This window comes from Falco naumanni, chromosome 3 (genome assembly GCF_017639655.2).
Source record: "Falco naumanni isolate bFalNau1 chromosome 3, bFalNau1.pat, whole genome shotgun sequence".
Lineage (NCBI taxonomy): Eukaryota > Metazoa > Chordata > Aves > Falconiformes > Falconidae > Falco > Falco naumanni.
Window position 1 is genome coordinate 63,165,763 of NC_054056.1, and position 22,167 is coordinate 63,187,929.

Consider the following 22,167-nt stretch of genomic DNA (forward strand, 5'->3'; position numbering starts at 1 on the left):
CTTAAAAACAAGTCAGTACTTCACACTGAACAGATGTTCTTGCTCAATACCCACATGATACTTTCCTTCCTGAATGCTGGTTTTCTAAATTTATGTTTATTAGTAATTATCTATAAGAATAATATAATGTGGTGTTTTACCTGCATAGCTCTTCTGAGTTACAGTGAACTACATTGAAGCTGTTAGAAAGATTATATATGTCAATTCTTGTGGTGCTTCATAGCAATTTATAGTAGCTAAAAAGTTGTTCATGTTTTTATCAATCACATTCTTCTTCTAGTTTGTATTGGCTTTTATTTTCTTGTCTTTGGCATTTGACTTTCTTCCCAACATATATCTGATTGAAACACAGCAGCCCTTCATCATTGCTGTCATTTGAATAACTTTTAACTCTTAGCCAAACTATTTAATATAATCTTAGATATCAAGTAGCATAAAATAAGATTCTCAAAACAAATTGAAAGGTAGACTTTTGAGATTATATGAAAGCAGTAAAGCCTTCATGTCACTGGGGACTGAGCAGAAAAGCTAAAGTACATACTTTCTTTCAAGAGTTTAAGGATATCTGAGTCCTTTGCTGGATCAGGTGACAAAGTGCTTTCTGCTGTGCGGAATCACAGCCTATACTCATCAGCATCATGAGGTAGTTTGCTTAATAAAGTAGGTGGCTACTGTACCAAAAACAGTAAATTCCATCTCACAAAGGTTGTATTAAACACATTTGAATAGTCTATGTCAAAACTTAAAAGCTTCTGAACAGCCTTAGGTTTGAATAACATGCAAAACTGGTGTACCTACATTTCTGTATTTGCTGTGTATACCAGTCCCCTAATGACTGGAGGAATATAACTGTCTCATAGTGCAGAACTTTCCCAGTGTGGGTCAGCTTTGAAAAGTTCGTTAGTAACAATGCTTCTCACTGTGCTCTGTGTTTTATTGTAGCTTTTAAAAATTTCCAGATATAAAAGTAACCAAACCATGCAGGCACAAACGAACTCAAACAGAACAACCCTGAGAACTGATTTCGACCCAGAAAGTTAAAGAGGGCTCTTAAACTTCAAAATTGTTATTGGGTTAAATTGTACCTGTACAGTTTTCAGTGGATTCAAATGAATGCAACTGATAACAATGTACAGCTTGTTTGCACAGCATGGCATAAAAGGAAATCAGTTTAAAATCATTGAACTGATACAGTCAATTGGAACAAACTCTTTGAGGGAATCGCTCTTATTTCCACTGCATTTCCATTTAAGTTTAAAAAAAGACCTTATCAGTCATATCCACTTCTAAATGTGTCCACATTAGGAGTGAGTTTCTAGCAATTTAAACTAATTTATTTCTAAGCCAATCTAGAAGCATCACTAATAAAATTCTGTGAGACCAGCTTGATACCAGTGTGTGCAATGATACAGAATTCTGCTTACCTTACCATAAGTTTATTAAGTGTTCAGAAAACCACTGGGAGTAAAAACCAGCAGAAGCTTGTTTTCTTGCTAACAGCAGCAGCTAAGAAAAAAGGTACATTTCCAGATTGAGGAAGAGGGAACAACTTTTACAGTCTCTTTTATTTTTCTTACAAAGAAATCACACTTTGAAATGTCAATAACTCATCCAAATATTGCCTTTTGAAAGATAGTTGCAGTGAAGAGCTTAAAAAGACAATCCTTGCAGTAACGTCAAGAACAGAGATGTCCAACTACATTAATATCTAGCTAACTTAAACGTCACATGGTCAGATTACTCAGAGATAATTGGCTTGCTTAAGTCTCCTCTAAGTTCACAGGTTAGCTTCTGGGATTCACATATTTACAAGAGGAGAGTCCTAATTATTCTCTAGTCCACCACCTATGTGACAAAAGCTGTACAATTTCAGCATGCAATTTCTCCACCAAATTTATGACAAGCTTCTCCTAAAACGACTGACTGCTAAACTTGCTTTATCATCACTCAGCTGCATTGCCACCACAGGAGAATGAGAGATTGGCAGCAAAGGCTCAGGAAGAACAAAAGGCAGCGCTTCTTAACAAACTGTGAAGAATGGTATGACCCACAGTACTTGCTTCAGGAGAGCTTTAGTAACATGTGGGCTTAGCTCTGACCACACATCCACCCTAATGTATCTCCACATTTGATAGGGTTTAAGTCTCCTATGTATTGGCTGCTCAGATATTAAATAGTCCATCTGAACTGAAGGAAAAACTTGCAAGAGTATATTAATATGTCCAGGACCAGCAGTTACAAATATTATATGATAATTTCAAGGAACAGCACCTACAGTAACACGCCCAAACAGAGTGTCAAGTGTGGGCTCCACTGTGGCACACTCACTTTTGGCATGTTGAAAGAACTACTGTTATAGTCTGGAAATTAGGTTGTGTATTCACAGTTCAGGTCAGGTTTTCAAGATTCCAGATCCAATTCAGAAATGTAAATAGGAGACAGGTTTACAAGCAATGAGCTCCAAGAACTTGCAACGTGCATTTATAGCTAAAGTCTTTACAGTCAACCATTCCTCAGTAGGCAAAAAAATAAGGGATTAGTTTTTCAGACTGTGCTTGGATTTGAAACTTATTAAATACATCTTCCTATCTAAGGTAGCTAAATATTTGCAGGGAGTTCAACCCCCTGTGTTTCTGAAAATCCAGGCTTTGTTTCTTGCACTGTGTTTTTACTTAAATAGCTGCTTACATATATGTGTCTGTATTTGGTTAGCACAACTCCACATTAAAAGAATAATTCCCATTTTGTTTTATTAACAGTATTGCCAGAGGGAAAAAGATGCAAATTTTTGAATTTGAGAGTGCTGCAGTAACACATAACAAAGTGTAATATCAAAGTGCCAGTGAAGTTGCTTCCTGGAAAATATATGGGAAAAGGATCTGATTTCATCAAGCTGCATATTATTACATTTATTTACTGTTACATACTCTTAGTCTAAGTGGGATAAAACTACCATATTTCACAAGGTTTCCTCTGTTTTCCATAAATGCCTTTTATAAGATTAATGTGTTGATATTCAGAAAGCTTATTAATTTCATACCATGGTGATTTTATGACATGTAAGTTCTGAAACATAAAATATTTTTAAATCTACTTTTTTTTAACCTAAAATTATACTGTGTCTCCTGTTTTCCATGACTGCTCCAAAATTGGGGGGGGGGGGGGGGGGGGGGGGGAGTATGAAATATTTGGTGAAGTATTTAAGTGCAGAAAGTATTTGAATGGTTCGCTAGGCTTAGTTTAAGCTATAGATCAAGAAGTGTTTCCCTGATTTGCTCAGAAAAAAAATACTGTACAGATCAAAAGAGATGGTAAATAATTCACATGCTAATTAAAAAAGGCCACAGTGCTGTATTGTTTTTCTCTCTTTTGTTTCACTCTTCTTCAACATGCTTCATTGAATGTAGAGGTTGATGTTCGGTATCAGATACCTTCTACCATGACTGTTTTAAAGCAGTTTGAATCTTCAAAGCTCTTGGAAAGCATCTGTCCAGGACAGACTCACATCCTCATCCCTGCAGTTCTTGTTGTTGTTTTTCCAGGTGCTTTGTTGGTAGCCAGAGTTTAAGGACAAGGCCAAAATAGTTTCACTTCTGACTTCCATCTCAGCCTGACTGAATTTCAGTTTGAGCAGCTGTTCATATGTCTGTGGGTATATAGCTTCGTCACTTCCCATGGGCCAATGTCTGGGATCGAACCCCTCCGTAAAGCATCACCTCCACAGGTGCGGTGCAGTTTGATCTCATGGAGACAGCTGCTGGTGAAGGAATGGCAGAAAGAAATAGTACTGCTGTCCCCTCCAGCTGCTTGCTCCAGGCAGAAAGGCAAGGCAGTTCATAGGCATTAGCTGTAGTTAAATCTAGGGACTGCACATGGTCATATGCTTACCTATTTATCTGTGTCTTCAGCAGAGATAAAGCCGAGCCCTAATTTTTTGACAACAGTAAAGATCACAGCTTTTAGGAGTAAAGTATTATAAGCCATCCTAGCAACAATCTGTTTTGGGTAATGACTTTCAGTTTATGTGAATTTTCTAGAGTTTCAGTTGCTTATAGGCTTCTTGGCTTTGAGGCCACATGAGTTGAACTGCTTAAGCTGTGTGCTGTTAATGTACTGGTAGTTTTTATGTATAGAGAAGTAAAGCTACGGCTATATAGTACAGGGAGTGCAGTGTGTCTCATAGGAAGTCTACAATGCACTGAATTTTGTCCGTGCATCCATAATTTGTGGTGATATCCTAGTGATAAACTGCATTTAGCCAACACGCTTGGCTGTCTCAGCTGCTCTCTGTACACTAATTCAGCTTCCCTGGGATAGCAATTAAACTTCTGACTGGCATCAGCAGCTTCCAGCAGCAGACATTCAAAGAAAAAAAATTCTGCTGAACAAATATTCACCTGTCATCCACTGACTATGCACATGCAGATTTTCTAACTCGATCCGTTTGAGATGAAGGGTGAGCCATATGCAGTCTCACACCTCTCCTAGGTTTCAAGAGGTCCTTTACTGTATCCAGCTAGGAAGCTGAAGGCACCTTACTTGCAATGAAAAATTTCCAGCCTTATGAAAAGGTTACCAGCACTGGCTTTTAGACCTCAGAGTACATGGGATATTAAATCTGTGGTGCTATTTTGTGCAGTAAAGGTAGTTTAGATACTTTGTATGGATTTCTGCAGGATTTTAGTTATCAGTTATGCCTATTTCCTAACCCAGTGTAACCTGGGCTTTCGTCAGATAACATATCTGACTTGGCAGTGGTGGGAGTATGGAAAAAGCATGGCCTTGGCAGAACTCCTGATGGTGTGGTACATAGATTTTTAGTAGTTCTCATATGGGATAATGACATCCGTAGCTCACACTGGTAGTATTCCCTTGGGCAGTTTAAATTCTTATAAAAATCTTTATTTCAGTTTGGTAATAGTAAATCTCTACATCCTCAGAAGCCATCTGCTACATGAAAGCAGTTTTTTATTAAGAAAATTTCATATCAATGTTTTGCACGTAAAAACAACAATACAGGATCTGAAACCCAATTTCCAAGAGTTTCCCCCCAGACCTCAACAAATTAAGAAAATAAGTGCATGGTAAAGAGAATAACAGCTCTATGTAAGTCTAACAAGCCAAATCAAGCACGGCACCTCTGTATGGGGTGCTCTGGGGCTGCAGTTGTGAGATGTGCCTACATCCGTGTTTTGTGTTGCAGTTGTGTGAAATGCAAGGGCACTGCTGTTAACACATCTGTTTAACAGACTAAGGTCCATCTGTGCAGGGTAGAAGAACTGCCTTGTACCTTCATACTTAGCTGTACACAAGTTGTGCCTTTTGCTGCTCCTTTCAAACTGTGGAATTATTCCTCTTTCTCAAGAGAAACACCATTACGTTAATTAACTTTAAATTTGCACTTTCGTTTACTCTTGTATTTGTTAACCAAGTTTATATGAGACTGCCAAATTAGAAAGATATTGCTCACATACCTCATCACTTGAACTGTTCAAAGTACTGCATGAATTTGATCTCTTCACAAATATTACTCTGCCTTGGGGTTCTCCTGAGCACCCGTTCACTGAACGAAAAATTTGTGTTTGCATGCTGATGTTTGTTCCCAAGGGCTCATCTCCCTAGTGAGCATGTTTAAACAACTGAAGTGATCTTACAATGAAACATTCAAATTCAAGCCTTTATTATTATGCAATCTGGGATTATGTTTTTTTATCATTAGACTTCCCTCTGAACTGGGTGGTTGACACTCCCTGTTCCAAATTCCTGTCCCATGAGCTAGTTGTTTGGAAATACTGGCTAGGAGGACAAACACCATGACTTTTTTTTTGTTAATCTGGAGAAAGTGCTTTTCCGTAGGTATTTGGGATTAAACTGTAACCTGAAGGCAGGCCACAGAAACAGGATAAAGATCAAAAGGAAAAGGAGAGCATTACTTGGTGGATTGATACAGCTGGAAACAGTGGGCCTGATTCAAGGTGCTTTGGGAGTCAGAGGATTCTTGCACATGACTTAACTAGTTTCTGGATTAAACCTTGTATATGCCGCAGGAGAGGAATATATACCCGCTCCAGCAGCATTTGTGCTCTGAAAAATAATATGAAAAGCTAGTCTATACTGTGACAAACTGAGGGTTCATATACACATTTGCTATTCAGAAAAAGACATTTCTGATTAACTCCAAACTCCATGTCTAAACAATATTAATGAAAAATGAGACTACTTTGACTTGACTCTCCAGTCAGATCAGTTTCCATAAAGAACTTTGTTCCTTGATCCATGTCCAAGAATGTATTTATCAGAGAATTTATACAGCCCTTTAAATTCACTTCCTGATGGGTATTAAACTAACTTTCATGTGCAAAACCCCTTGAAAGTTCCCTCTGTGTGAAGTGAGGATTTCTCCATCTCTTTTAAGCATCCCATGATCCTGTAGTCTTCTCTTTCAGAGTCCTGCTACCAGGCAGACCAACTCTGCTGCAGGAGAGATGGATGGATGAGCTTCCCCTTTGCCCGCAGGGACAGAGCACGTTGATGTGCTCTTCCCACACCAACTGAATGCTCAGGCTCTCTTGGCTACACAGGGAAAGTGCCAGCATTTTGTCATTTTTCTTGGGAAGAACACATTTTGTTTCTCAAGCAGCTTAACATTTAAAATACCATAGCCACTTGAATAGCTGGCAGATCCTTCAGGTTGCCGTGTCACAAGTTGCCAGGTTCTTGAAAGCACCCCGATAAAAACTGATGCACCGAATCCCTTTCATTGTTGTGCTTCAGCCATTTGGAGGGCTCAGCCAGCTACAACATTTCGAGTGCAGCTGCCTCTGACAGCGGCAGCAGCCTGAGCATTGTTTTGTTGTCGTTTCTGCAGAGGAGCGGCAGGAGCTTACATCATTTCCAGTAATGAAGTGCCTGGGGTTCTTTTATGACTTGCACACTCTGCTTCTCCAGAGTTGTACAGTATGTGCTGCGTGACTCCAGGAAACTGAGGATTTGTTTTGACTTGCTAAAAGAACGTTTGCTGTTTCTCTTTACAATTTCACCGTATGAGTTGTCAGTTCTCTCCCCCTCTTAAGAATAACTTCAGATTTAATTAGCTGAGTGCAAACATCTTTCATTGCAGTGTGGATTAGACTCCTCATTGAGTACATTTACGAACAGAATGAAAGACATCTTAATCAGGCATTTCTGTATTTGTACTGCTGTGTCCAGAGTGCATGGTAGCTGTCGATAGGGAGTTGCTATTGACTCCCTTTCTGGTGGGGGATGACTAGAGATGTGGGGACCAGTCTTGTTAAGGCTTGTTTTTTGGTTTTGATGCTCTCTCTCTTACCTAAGAGTACTTTTTGAATGTGTTTCATTATCATTTCCCTATCTGCTATGTAAGAAAAATGATATGTGCCTTGCTGGGATGTCCTGAAGATGCTGGCATATCCCCAGGAGTTCCACAATGACCTTGCCCAGCATATTTTAAATAGTGCAATTTATTCTTTGCTGAATTGCAACGTAGCATTGCACACCAAGCTCTATTAGACAAGTTTGGCACCAGCTTCTCAAAGCGTTACCTGGATATGTATGTGTGTATGTGCTTTGAATTCTTCAGTGGTGAATTTCAGTTTACATTTCCACCACTCAGAGAACATTCTGCAGACCACAAACCACGTGGGTCATCACCCAAGCAGCAGCATCCACAACTCTCCGTAAGCCCAAGCAAACGCTTGTGCTGCAGCAACAGCAACTGATTTACCTGAATGTGCCCAGTCACAACAAATGCTTTTTGGCAGCATCTGAACAGCACAAAAATCACAATCCTCTTTTGTAAAACTGTCACCTTTTCTCTTAGTTTCAGATATCAGCCTTGTCATAAGCACTTTATTAAACACCTTTAACCCTTACCAACTATTCACTTCCCCAGAGTTAAAATTTGACAAGTTCATTTTTAGCCATCTCCTCTCTCAAAAATGCTGTGGTTTCTGTTTGATTCTTCAGAAGTGAATCATAGTTTCAAAACCCTCACTGCTTTAGTGAAACGCTCTTTTTCCATTAGCATTCAATGTGTTTAACATGGGTCCAGACATGTTATCAGAAACTTACACTACAGTCCTTTAAAAAAATCCCGTGTGATTTCATGCCCTGGAAACACCTTTTACGTTATAACTATTCCTACAGCTATCTGGAGATAGAAGGCATATGGATCTGAGCTAGTCAAATTAATACCATAATGGCTTCTGGCTCAACAAGCACGTACAGTGCAAACACAGAGCAGAACAGCTGTAGTAGAGTTACCTTTTATGTGGGTGGCATAGACGTCTGCCAATTAAAATGATCTGATGAATCATTTCTTGCCATATGATTACTGTTAATAAGAATTTATGTTAACATGTTTGTGTCTGAACTTTGCACAGGTTCATGCCTGCATTTATTTTCTTTTAAAAAATAGAGCATATCATGATTGTTTTTTGTTCTTAATGGACTTTCTTTCCTCATTTGAAAGCATTCCAGAACTCCAGTAATGCAGAGCTGCCAACTATCCCTTAAAGGAAGATGGTTTTATCTCCATGTAGTGCTTTCTGCATGTAATCCTCTGTACATAGTTTTCAACTCAGGAACCTCAAGCTAAACTTCTAAATCCATATAGCACCACTTACACAGAGAGCATGGCCTTCAAAATATGAAAAGAGGAGTCCTCATAAACTTTTATTAAAGCCTCTGTTGCTGCAAACATTTATGTTTACACTTTCCTTTAAGTAGTGCCACTGACTGACAGGCTTTTAGCCATTGACTTCATTGTGTGTAACTCTCTGTGTGGAAAATCAAGCATTTTTTTTTTCCCCAGAACTGTTATACTTATAAGAAGACATTTAGGCATGGCAAAATGTTGTTTTAAATATATCCTTAGCAGCTTACAAAGCATTTCAAAGTATTTGAGAAGTCTGTGCAACAAGTGAGATGGTTTATAGCAAGAAATGCACATACCCAAGAATGTTGTTAAGAGTGTTAAGAGACTTTGACCTAGGACGGTTTGGGAATCTCTCTCTGATCAGAAAAATGCAGTTTAAAATTCTACATAAGCTGGGCAAATACAGCAGACAGGGGAGAGAGAGAGAAAACAATTGCAATAAAATTGCATGAAGTAGCTAGGATTAGTGGTTGAGAGACTCATCACTCTTGTGAATCTGTTTGGAAGCCATGAGCAGAACAAACGTTTTGGTGGAAGGACTTATTTCTATGGGACTCAGAACAGTTAGTAGAAAATATGCTGGAGAAAACAGTCCTAAAAAGGCTAAGAAGGAACTTGGCAAATAGATAATTTCCCTCCCTCTACGAGCAATTCTGCCACTCGCATTAGTAGGAACAGAGGACACTGCTAAGCAAGTACTTCCGTGGGCCTTATGTTGGAACTTTTGGGAGCTCTTTGGCTAACAGCACCCCCTTTGCATCTGCTCTGTCCATGTTCACTGATGCTTTGAAACCATATTTGCATCCATTTTCCCTGCAGCATCAATAAATCAAGAACTCTCACACATTTTTTTCTAGTGTCATCCTGCATTACCACCTATAAGAAGACACCACCTCCAGTCCCACCAAGAACTACCACCAAACCGTTTATTTCCATCACAGCACAGAGCAGCACAGAGTCTGCCCAAGATGCATATATGGATGGGCATGGACAGAGGGGAGATATCATCAGTCAGTCTGGACTTAGCAACTCCACAGAAAGCTTGGACAGTATGAAGGCACTAACAGCCGCTATTGAAGCTGCCAATGCACAAATCCATGGCCCTGCAAGTCAGCATGTAGGGAACAATACTGCCACCGTCACCACCACCACAACCATTGCCACCGTTGCAGTAGAAGATAGAAAGAAGGACCACTTCAAGAAAAACAGATGCTTATCTATTGGAATACAGGTACAGTACAGGGCATGGATTATATGTCTGCTGTTGTTTTGGATTTCTGTATCTGTTTTACTGCTCATTATGAGGTGTATTTTTCTTCTTTTCCTGATGAGTACCTGTATAGAAATTGCAGCAGTGTAATCATTCTGCATGGTACTAACGATGCTTTTCTAATTTATCATAAAACATCAGATGCAAGGATTTGTTTAAGTCTCCTTGCCACTTGTTATTCAGCTCTGTTAAATTACACACATGAGCACTAATCTATGAATCATAACGCAGCAGGGGTCAGAAAGGCATGAATTAAATCATTGAAAGGGAATGTGTAAAACAATGATTTACATTACACTATCACCCCAAAAATATTTTCGTCCAGCCTCACTGAATTAATTGTCGCTGCTTATTCATGCATTTCATAATGACTGGTAGCAGCTTGAATGAGGCAGCATTGTTCCTATCTCAGCCTCAAGAGCAGAGGATAAGTTCCTTCTGATTTGCCCTTGTTAAAGAAAATTACTTTTTGTTACCTCTAGTGGAACAAAACAAGAAAACTAACCCCGCCAAAGTTCACTCCTATTTACAGAAAGGAGAAAGAGCAAATAAACTAGACCAATGTAATCTGCTTTCTTAATTAATCTTTTCCATAACCCTCCCCTCCTCACCCCCTCACCCAAAAAAATAAAAGAATGTGCATAAGACTCCAACTATCTGCTTGCAGGATTCGCTTTTGCAACCAAGTACTTGAACTTAGAGTCAACTAAGAATCAACACAGGTTTTGATGGGAGATGAATCCCAAGCAAACAGAATAGCAATCCACAGCTTATCAGCCTTCACAAGAAGACATGATTATTTTTTTTCTTGCAGATGGAGGTTGTAAGCATAGCACTATATGCCTGGGCAGGCTTATCTGATTAGCAAAGACTAAGAATTCACCATGAAATCTCTGCATCGGCTTGATGAGATGAGAGGAGCTGTGTACAAGTATGCCATCCCAGGGGCAGATCCTGGAGAAGCTGTGACTTTTCTCTTACTTCTTCTTGGAAGGGCAGTAATTGCTATTGCCTGTGGGTTCAGTTCACAGCTTTGTTGTAGCCTTTTTCTGCTTCACAGCCATTTGTTTGGGTATAATCTGAAAAAAGGGTTGATGTTCAGTGTTAAACACAGGAGCAAGGGCCAGGTGGGACAAGGGTAGAGGAAAGCTCTTCTATTACTTATTCCCATTCCCAGCCAAGCCTAAGGTGCCATTTTATTGTTGTAATCCCTCATTTCGCTGAGCAAAGCAACAAAGACTCCTTAGCAGGCAAACACCCTGCAAAATAATGGGTAGAAAGAAATAATTTCCATGTTTGCAGAAGCCAAAATGAACGGTGGTAATTGAATCATAGCTCTTGAGAGACTATCGCCTTGATGTCTCTTCTTAAGGTAGCATTCCTGCAAGTAACAAATGCTGCTTTTGAGAGTATAGGGTCCTCGGTTTCCTGAGATCTGAGGAAAAGAATGCCCCAAATGTTGTTCAAGCCTTTGACAGCCTTCCTCTAAAACTTTGAAATTTACAGATGAAATTTACAACATAAACATATGAGAAAGCTGCCTGGGGATGGTATGTGAGGGGCTTGCCAGGGCAGCTTTTGTGTACAAACCTATGAAGATGCCTAAAGCTGGGATTACACGAAGCAAAACCTTCAGCAGTGATACAGCCCTACAGGGTTCCTACCCGTGCGCTGTGCTAACCTCCCAGTTGTGCCCCATCAATGAGATTTTTAGTCAGACAGGCTTCACAGATAAAAGAAAACTAATTTGCTAGTTCGCTGTCTGGTCCACTTTGCAGCATCATTGCACAAACAGTTGTGCTGGTACAGCTGAAGAGGTAGCGTGGGAGTGGAAATACTGTAAAATAGCTGTTGCTGCCAGAAATTACTTCTCTTAGAAACAACTGCCCAAAAATAGGTAGGTAAACTGTCAGCCCTCTGACTGGCAGTATGGGAATCAGTCTCTCTCCATTGACTGTAAAGGGACCCTAGTTTAGGCTTAGACTGAACTCAGACCAGGTATACACCTTAATTGTAGTTTGGCCCATCTCTGTAGAGAAGGGCAAGTTACATTAGCCAGAGGCATATTCTCGGTTTGCTTCTGCCTCTAACAAATAAACCTAATGTGCACTTGTGATAAACCTCTGTGCATGTCCTCTGCACCCCTCAGTCACTCTTAAGACACCTCAAGCCTTTGCTGTGAATCTATTTAGCAAAAAAGCTAAGTAAAGCAAAGAAAAACTCCCATCAAAAGGTTGCTTCTCTCTGTCAGTTATGGGACTTAAGATGTAGTTATGTCCCCAAAAGCTTCAGTATCAGGTGAGTACCTCACTTCACTGAACAGCTCTGTAACTCCCATCCCTCCTGGAGCACTTTTCCTGCATAGGCTGTTCAACTAGCTCTCAACAGCAAGCTTATTTACTGGTGCAACAGATGCTAACTACAGCCGGAGATTTTGTATACCCTGGATCAGAGTGGATCTACAGGTCACTTCGTTACACTGTTGTGGTCCAAAAATTCTGTGTGATGGAAAATTTTTTTCATGTATGCCAAATAATGTCATAAAAGAATTGGGAATTAACAACTACATTGATTTGATGTAGAAGTCTGTGATTTTGCTCAGAGACACATGTGTGGTTAAATTTTAACTTTTTACCATTGGTATAAATCTCCTCACAGAGATGGAGAGGTGGTATGAAGGTCCTGCATGTGCTCCTGGGGACCACCTGTTTGCATGATGAAGCAGCAAAGAAAATGCACACAAGACCTGCATCTGCTTTCTTTAAATCTTATCTGTACAGTGCTCTGATTCCAGACACTAACATTTAAACAAAATAAACACATAATTTTGACATGAGTTCACATATACACGCACATACACCCTAACAGGTGAAATCAAACAAACGGTGGAGCACACTAAGTGAAGTTACAACTGCTTACAGATTTGCTCTGGCAAATATGAGCATCCAGCCTCCATAAAATACTGGATAAAATCCATCTGCATTCTTACCAGAAATGCTTTATATATTAACAAGAATCATGAATATTCACTAATAACATCAGAAATGTCCACACCACAGATAGACTGACTAGATGAAGATACTTATGGTACAAACTGTATGTACAGACACTTAGTAGTTATCATGCATAGAAATTGTAAGTAGCTGGGTGATATCTCTGCTAAAATACATTCTAAGTAACTGGTTAATTTTTTCTAAGGTTGATGGTGCTGAAGAATCCACCAAATCAGGTGAAAACAAAGCAACCAGTAAGTTCCAGTCCATAGGAGTTCAAGTGGAGGAGGAAAAGTGGTGAGTAAAAGTTAATGCTGTTTTCCTAAAGTAAATAATTATGCTGCAACTAATTTTTAAGAGCCCTAGTTCCTGCACGCATGACCATATAAACCTGCTTCCTGGATGAACTGTTAGATCACCCAACTGAAAATCTGACTCTTATAAATACTGTAGCTGTTACTTCTCAGAGGGGATTTTTCGGCACTGGTGGGAGAACTAGAAGCACGCCACATATTTTGAAGGTCAATATACTTTTAACAAACGCTTTTCCACCAAAAAATCTTCCTAAACAGTGAAAGGTGATGCAGCTGGGGTATTAGGCTCCAGATGGCTGCAGCAACATAGAGCTGATGGGGAAGTTTACCTTGGTTTTCAGCAGAATAATACTGGCCACGTGGAGCAGTGCAGTGACAGAGACAAACTGATTGCTTTTGCTCAGGTATCTTACCCAGACATCTCTGCATTACAACTGCTCCCTTGCAAAAATTGTTGAGATTAGAGAGGAAGCCTGCAAAACTAGTTTCTCTCCAATCTGCAGTGTAACCTGATTCAGTAAACAAATATGCTCCAATAAAAATGAAAAAAAAAAAATAGTTGTCTTTAAGAACTATGTTTCTTTTTGACTACAAATTGCAGTTATGCTGCAGGGTGCAGCACTTTCCAGAAACACATAAAGTTTCTGAGTGCTTGACCACAACTGCAGATTCTTAATTCCTGCCCAAAACTGGACTCAGTGACTGAAGAAAAGCTGGACTCTCCCCTCGCCTCTGAGCATGCAGGCCTGCCCAGTGCTGTGTTGGCTGCAAGCACCCACCCAACTCTTTGTTCATTTTTTGCAAGATGCTTGGGCACTGCATAACTTTTGGATCACGGAGCCGCTTTGTTGATAACTCATTCACTGTACGGTATGTAGGAGCAGCCTCAGGGCAGTATCACTTGTCGGTGAGGGAAGAGCCGCCCTTGCTATCTCTCCAGAGAAAACCTGGGTGCAGCAAATCTGAGCTGACAAAATCAGGGCCCTCTGCCCTCCTCTGGCCCACTGATTGCAGTAGTGAGTAAAGGAGATGACCATTTTCACACTGTATTTTTCCTACGCCTCCTAAAAATACTCAAAAATAACACATTATCTATATAATTTTCAATTCAACCTCCCCATAAAGTAGCAGAGTATTTTCCTGTGATATTAAAAGGCTAAAGTGATTTCAGCAAAAAGAAATGTGATTTTGCAATGATCTGCTAGGCTGTTACCAAGTTCCTCATTAACCTGCTAAAACATCTCTTGCTGGCAGACATTTCTTTATGTGTTAGACCTTAGCCCCATTTACCCACAACTCTTCCAGCACTAGATAAATGACCACATTAAAATAGATGCTGAAGGACCATTTCCCTTCAGCCTAAGTACAAAGGAAATAACTACCCTAAAAGCCCAACCCTCCCCCAAAAAAAACAAAACAAAACAAAACAAAAAAAAAAAAAAAAACAGAAAAACAAAACAAAAAAAAACAAACAAAAACCCCCAGAAAAAAAAAAAACAAAGAAAGAAATAAATGTTTGTTTGTAAATACCTTACTTCCAAAGTCCTCTTTCTGTTGCACTTTTTATTGCTCCAGAGAGAAACGTAAGATTTGCCAGTGGGGTTCTGCCCCGAGAAAGCAGTATTTCTGCATTGCCCACTGACAGCTGTGTTTGGGAGTTTCCTTGCTGACAAAGTTGAGGTTGCTGCTGTTTGGAGCAGAGGGGCAAGCAGCAATCTATCATGGACTTTCAGAAGTGGACTGGCTGATAAAGGACAGCCCCTAATCCTTAGAAAATGAGTGTGCTCAAGACACAAAGAGCTTATCATCGTAGTTTGGCACTCATATTCCTTCTTTTTTTTTTTAACACAGTAGAGCACAATGTATTGACTATCTGTTACAGGAATAGAATTGTAAATACAGTGCATTCTTCCCTGCTCCTGCACCATAACATCTGCAGAGACTAAGAAAAGCCCTTTTGACTTGAATCTTTGTCAAATGAATGCTTTTCAGGCTTCAGAAATATTAAATAAGTATAAAATAAGAAAAGAAAAACGACACAGCAAAGAGAATAGATACAGTAAAGTGATCATTTCCTTGCCAGTCTATTCAGTGCAGTTACAACACCAGAAAGTTCTTTGCTTAATGCACCAAAAGCCTATCATACAAAATTTGTTTCACTCCCCTTCTTTGCTTCCTGTTCTTTCCTCCCCCTTTCCCTCATCTCATGACTGTTATTCTCACACTAAGGCATCTTACCTCCTCATGTCCTTTTAAATATTTCTGCTTCTGTGCTTGGACCAAGTAAGCAAAAGATTTTGCCTCGTTTCTTGATCCAAGTAGCTCAATGCCAGACCATCTTCCTCTATCTCTTCCATCTTCCATCTCAACTCAGACCTTTCATTAGCCCTTCACTCCCTCTGACCTGGGCTTCCTGCCAAGACAAATGACTCTGAGTCCCCCTCCTCCTCCCTTGTACTGCTCAAAGGATAAATGTGCCTACCACTACCTGACTGTATCACAACTGGATCCATCACTGTTATTCTTATCCTCAGTTCTTTATGCTGCCTGCTCTCCATAATCTTTTTTATACCCATTCCCTAAGTGCAGCTCTACAGTTTCTAGAATTTACAGTACCTCTGTCCAGTCCTCATGGAAAAAAAATATTATGCATTTCTTTCAACCTCACAATCTTCCTGCTGTAACTCTCTTATCTCTCACATGATCGCCCCCGTGATGCCAACAAACCCCAAGTCAAAATGTTCCTCCCCTTTCCTCACACATAACCCACTCCTTCCAAGGCAATTTTGAAATGTGTATCTAATGAAGCTGATCTGTGCAGACTCAGGGCACTTCCTTTTCTGTCCATTTCTGATTGTCCCTTATCTCTACCTGCAACTTCTTGGCTGCAAAGGACCAACTTCCATTCCTCTCTTACAGAAGATAATTGAGTCCTTGGAAGTCAATCAGTTCTACTGAACCAGAATAGAAGTCATCATGTATTGTGCCAGGTCACTTAGCACACATCCTTATTGAACAAGGGGCTGTCGGTCCCATCGCTCTGTAATCACTTTTAATGTCTCTTGCATTTTACCTTGCCTGCCCCAAGATCTCCTCCCCTTACGTCCTCACCCCACAATTGTCTCGCTCATTGCTCTAGCCATACCATCAGCTGGTAATTGTACTTGGTTTGCCATCACAAGAATTTATGAATGCTAAAACAGTGGTAGTTTCTGAAGAACACTGCCGTGGGAGGTTAAGACCATAGACAAATGGTCCTTCTCCATTTCCTCTGGTTTCTGTGATGCCAGGGAAGGTGCTCCCACCTCTTGTTGTGGTATAAAGTGTGGTTTACCACACCATACCTCTTGGTGTGGTATAAAGTGAAATGATTTGAAATTGTAGTGGGGTAACATAAAACAAAATATAAAAATATCTCTGGCTTTTGTTACTATATAAAGCCATATTTTTCTCTTTTTTTCATTTAGGTTTTTGGGTTTGGTCACTTACTGTCCTGACAAAAAAATACTCAGGTTTAAGGGTCTTCCCTGTACAGCAGACCAGTCCTTTGCTCTAACTCAAACTTCTCAACATTCCAGTCTTTTGGACAAGACATTCAAATCTGTATTTTGGCTAAGCTGAGCTGGGACTGATATTTCCTTGCCTTTTGAAGACAGCATTTTCTGGCTGACTGTGCTCTCCACAGTGGAAACCATTCCACTGAGGAATTCTGAAGGTGGTAGATGTCCCATCCTTGGAAACACTGAGGGTCAGGCTGGACAGGGCTCTGAGCAACCTGTTCTAGCAGATGTCCCTGCTCATTGCAGAGGGGTTGGACTAGATGACCTTTAAAGGTCCCTTCCAACCCAAACCATTCCATGATTCCACAACTCTAACCCGGCTGCAAGTGACCGAGCTGGTATGCAGAAGAGTGGCTGTCTCAAAGGCAAGGCTTAAAAATGTTTCCTGTTTAAAGCTAGGGGCCCTGACCTGGTCTTGTGTGTGTTAGGTCTCTAACAAAGTGTTGCCTCTTCTGTTCCAGCCATTCCTCCCAGTGCTGCCCAGAAAGCATCACAAGGCAAAGGTCAGAACAGATTCATATGAGCATGAGAGACCTCAGGAATGCTTTGGTCCTCTGTGTCCTGCAGACTCTGGTGGTGAGAGACTAGCCAGCACAGGGTGTGTATTCGCCGAGGATTGTCTCTGCAGCACGACAACCTCCCAGCGCTGCTGTGCTATTTGCACACTGGCGTGGGCAGAGTACACACCCCGTGAATATCTGGGGTACAGCAGGGCAGTGGAGGACAGGGAGGAAAAGCCCAAGTTCATGGGGCCTGATGGGCTTCATCCCAGCATACTGAGGAAGCTAGCAGATACTATGGCAGGACCCCTCTTGATCATCTACTAAAGGTCCTCGAGTCTAGGAAAGTCTCTGCTGCCTGGAAGCTAGCTAATGTTATTCCAATTTACAAGAGCATGAGAAAAGGCCCAGGAACCTACAGACCTGTCGGTCTAACCTCAGTTCCTGGAAAAATTGTGGAGAAGATTATCCTGGGTACTACTGAAAGGCATTTAAGGGACAAGCAATCATCAGGCACAGTCAACATGAATTCACAAAGTCCTGTCTAACTGATACCCTTCTCTGACAAGGTCACCCATCTTGTGGATGAAGGGCAGGCAGTGGATGTAGTTTTTTCTGGATTTTAGTAAGGTTTTACTGTCCCTCACAGTATCCTTCTGCACAAGTTGTCCAGCTGTGAAATGAGTGGGTCTGCAGTGCGCTGGGCGACGAACTGGCTGACAGGCTGAGCTCAAATGGTTGTGGTGAATGGGGCTACATCTGGCTGGCAACCCATCACCAGTGGAGCTCCTCAGGGCTCAGTTCTAGGGCCAGTTCTGTTCAGTATCTTTATCAGCGATCTGGATGCAGGAGCTGAATGAACCATTAGCAAGTTTGCTGACAATACCAAACTGGGAGCTGCTGCTGACTCTCTTGAGGGGCAAGAGGCCTTGCAGAGGGTTCTGGATAGATTGGAGCATTGGGCAATGATTAATGGGATGAAGTCTAGCAACAAATCCAAATGCTGGGTTCTGCACCCAGGACGGAGTAACACGGGGCACCAGTATAAACTGGGGGAGGAGTGGCTGGAGAGCAGCCCCGCAGAAAGGGCTCTGGGGGTGCTGGTTGGCACCAGGCTGGTGTGAGTCACAGGGTGCCCGGGCAGCCCAGGGGGCAAACTGTGTCCTGGGGGGCATCAAACAGCACAACCAGCCGGTCACAAGCGGTGATCATCCTGCTGTGTTCAGCACTGGTACAGCCTCGCCTCGAGTACGGCGTGCGGTTCCGGGCCCCACAGTTTCAGAAGGATGTGAAGGTCCCTGAATGTGTCCAGAGGAGGGCAACAGAGCTGGCGCAAGGGCTGGAAGGCATGTCCTGTGAGGAGCGGCTGAGGACTTTGGGCTTGTCTAGCTTGGAGAAGAGGAGGCTGAGGGGTGACCTCATGGCTCTCTACAGCTTCCTGAGGAGGGGAAGTGGAGAGGGAGGTGCTGAGCTCTTCTCCTTGGGATCCAGTGACAGGATGCGTGGGAGTGGTTCAAAGCTGCACCAGGGAATGTTCAGACTGGACATTAGGAAGTATTTCTTTACTGATAGAGTGGTCATACACTGGAACAGGCTTCCTGGAGAGGTGGTCGATGCCCCAAGCCTGTCAGTGTTTAAGAGGCATTTGGACAATGCCCTTAACAACAGGCTTTCATTTGTTCAGCCTGGTCAGGCAGTTGAACTAGACAATCATTACAGGTACCTTCCCACTAAAACAGTCTATTCTAATATTGCCATAAAGGATTACAGTTGCCCTGCTAAGACTCTTGGTGATGAAAAAAGACTATGTGAATGAGAGAAGAGGGAGGGATAGAGAAAAGCACACAAGACCGTGTAGCTTGAAGATGTATGGCTGAAGATCCTGCTATTAGAAGATGTGGTACATACCTGGTAACTCCTGCAGTTTGTTTTGTTCTGCTGACAGTCACTGCAACCTTAGCAGAGAAGTCCATAACCGAGAAAGAGTAGAGCCAACAGGTAAAGTGAGACAGGCTGAATTTAATCTAAGTGCCTGTGAGACTCACTGTGCATCAGTTGATTTGAAACCTAGCTCTTTTCTGGGGTTTGGGGTTTCTGAGGGGAAAGAAAGAAGTTATCTGACTTCAAATGCAAACATGTTTTTCAAAAGAAAGCAAAAGACTTCGAAGCTAACAAGTGACCCTGTTGTTGCTGTTCAAAACACATCATGCTGTTGTTCTCCATACTGGTTTATCCAGTCTGAGGTTTCATGGCTTTCTGCACCTTAGGCCAGATACCTGCTGCAGTTCTCTGAAGCTGTAATTATTACACCTTGTGCCTGCAGGGCACAAATGAGTACAAAAGGTCCAAGACTGAAAACAGAGGAAGAAGCAAATCTCTGTTTTTAACGATTACTAGCAATTTATGAAAACGTGGCAGTTTTAGGTAGACCTGTGAATGTTTTGTACATGTAGAAATAGTGAAAACTTAGGCATTAGCTCCAGCAGCAGTCCTGCAGTATAGAGTTTTAACAGAGCAAAACAAAAAAAGACGCATGTGGGACACAAATGGTGTTTTGTAAGAGTAAAACATCCTGGAAGTGAGTGAGGAAGGTATGTCAGAGACTAAAATTACCATCTATTAGGCATTTTACATAGATGTGCTGGAGGCAGGCAGATAGTGGGTGCCTTCCTGCATTTCATTCAACATACATTTCCTTAAGAGTATTTTTTAATTTTCAACTGATGCTATATTCTATTGCCAAGTTGTTTTTCTTTTGAAGACATATAGGTTACAGTATCTGGTGCCAAGAATCTGTCGAGCAAGCCTGTAGCATACTATATAGATAAAACAAAGGGGGAGAAAAAAGTAGGTTATTCTATTTCATTTGTTGAGCAGAGTGGTTTTGGTGGTACTACCTCATACTGAAACCAGTAAGAGTACACTCCTGAAAGCTTTGAAATGTAGGGCCTCCAGCAATACATCCTTTTGGCAAGTAGACCCTGATGTTTTTACATTTGGGATCTGGTGTACACTGAAAAGCCAGGGTGTTAACTGAAAATACAAATGGTCACCTGAAACAGAAGGATATCAGAGTCTAGGGCACTGGGGAAAGCAGAAGGCAGCTGTAACATGGAGGTAGGGGCATGGAGAAGAACGAGCCTGGATTAAGGCATTTGCTTTTCTCTCCAGGTGGAGGTGTGGAAGAGCACAATGCATACTAATGCCTTGGCTCTCAAAGGACCCTGACTAAATGACAAAAGAAATCCTGTGTGAGCATGTGTCTGTGTGGACACACATGTTTTTGTGTCTGTGTGTTTGTGTATATGCATGCACGCACTTCAGCGCAGATAAGGGATTTATCAGGTTGGTGGCCAATTTAAAGCAAAAAAACCCTAGGGTAGATTGGACCAAAAGATTTCCATTGTAATGTCAGTCTAAAGCTAAAATCTTTCTAACCACTAATAGCAGTCTAACAGCTTTTCTCTGCCAAGGGCCAGTAGCAGATACTTAGGAAAATTATAAAGGAGTGTGTGTAAAGGAAAAGTATAAAGGGTGTATATAAAGCACTACCTCTCCCAGTAGACATTCCCAGTTTAGCAGTCTGTTGTTCAGGGACTTCCTAAGCCAGATATGACATCTGTGCAATAGCTCTTCCTGGACCTATCTCCTGTGAATTTGATCAGGTTCTCTTTGAACCTATTTTTACCTTTGGTTTTCCCAGGATCCTGTGGCAATTTAATTACACATTGTGTGAAGAAATACTTCCTTTCACTAGATGTAAATCTTTAGACCTCTCAGCCTTGCAACTGGCTGCCTTCCTCCCCACAGTTCTTGCACTCTGAGAAATGGTGAAACATCACCCAGTGAGGACTTCACAGGTCTCCTATACCCCTCCTCAGCCATCTGTTTTCTAAACCAAGAAATGTCTTTCCTCCTATGGAAGTCAATGGTCCTTGTCCTCCCTTTTGAATTTTTTCTGATGTATCAGACTGTAGCAAAATGCTTTGCTCTGCTTGTCAAAGGATAAATACTACTGAGCTGAAGAGTTCTGCTCTCTCCATATTTTTCAGTTTGTTGGTGCGTGTCATGCAAAACTACAGTGGCATAACTGTGACTTCTGCATCATTTAACAACACCTGTTTCAAAAGAACTGCAAGTGGCTGACACTACATTAACACATTTGTACCCTAAGCCATTATAAAAAAATATGTACACAATATATTATTGAAGTTTTCCAGAGACTAGTGTGGCTGAGAAGTTAATTTGAGCTTTCTTCTACAGAGGAAATGGCTTTTTTTTTTTTTTTTTTCAATTGGAGAACCCTTCTCAACTCCTGTTTTGCTTTTGCTCTGCTCCTCTCAAAGCCTCAGATCAACAGCCACTAATTTCCTCTATCAACAGGACCTGGTGCAGCCCTCCTTAAAGTCTGCTGCACTCCTCCTGAGGTACCTAGATGCATCAGGTACATTGGACATGAAATTCTCCCTCGGCATCCTTCCATTTGCTACCTCCTCAACTGCAGGCTAAATACACTCGACAAAGTTTTGCTGTCAGTTACACTTGTCTAATCAGCTGTTGCTTCAGTGGAAGGTCAAATATAAATGAAAGGGAGAGAAATAGTGCCCAAAATCCAGATCCACTATCTCCTCAGCATTTTCATTGCTGCTTGAGCTCAAACTAAAGATAGAACCAGTAAGGGCAAAACAGCCAAAATATCACAGGGAAATGGGTCCTAGCAATGGTTTCAAGTGTAAAGTGAGTTTATGAACAAATTAGCAGTGAACTACCAGCTGCATGAGTGCACAGACATCCTGGATTAGTAAGAAGAAGAGATGAGAATCTGCGCCTATTCAGTTTAAAACTATGTTAAT

General features: G+C 41.2%; 1 protein-coding gene across 3 annotated transcripts in view; it reads left to right on the top strand.

Annotated features, from left to right (window-relative positions):
* Window positions 1-22,167, top strand: part of DLGAP1 (DLG associated protein 1) — a 430,938-nt gene that overhangs the window by 391,068 nt on the left and 17,703 nt on the right. For all 3 annotated transcript variants that reach the window (XM_040588005.1, XM_040588007.1, XM_040588008.1), the window contains 2 exons: window positions 9,535-9,908; window positions 13,146-13,237. In XM_040588005.1, the coding sequence (XP_040443939.1) occupies window positions 9,535-9,908; window positions 13,146-13,237 (466 nt within the window). The remainder of the gene's footprint in view (window positions 1-9,534; window positions 9,909-13,145; window positions 13,238-22,167) is intronic.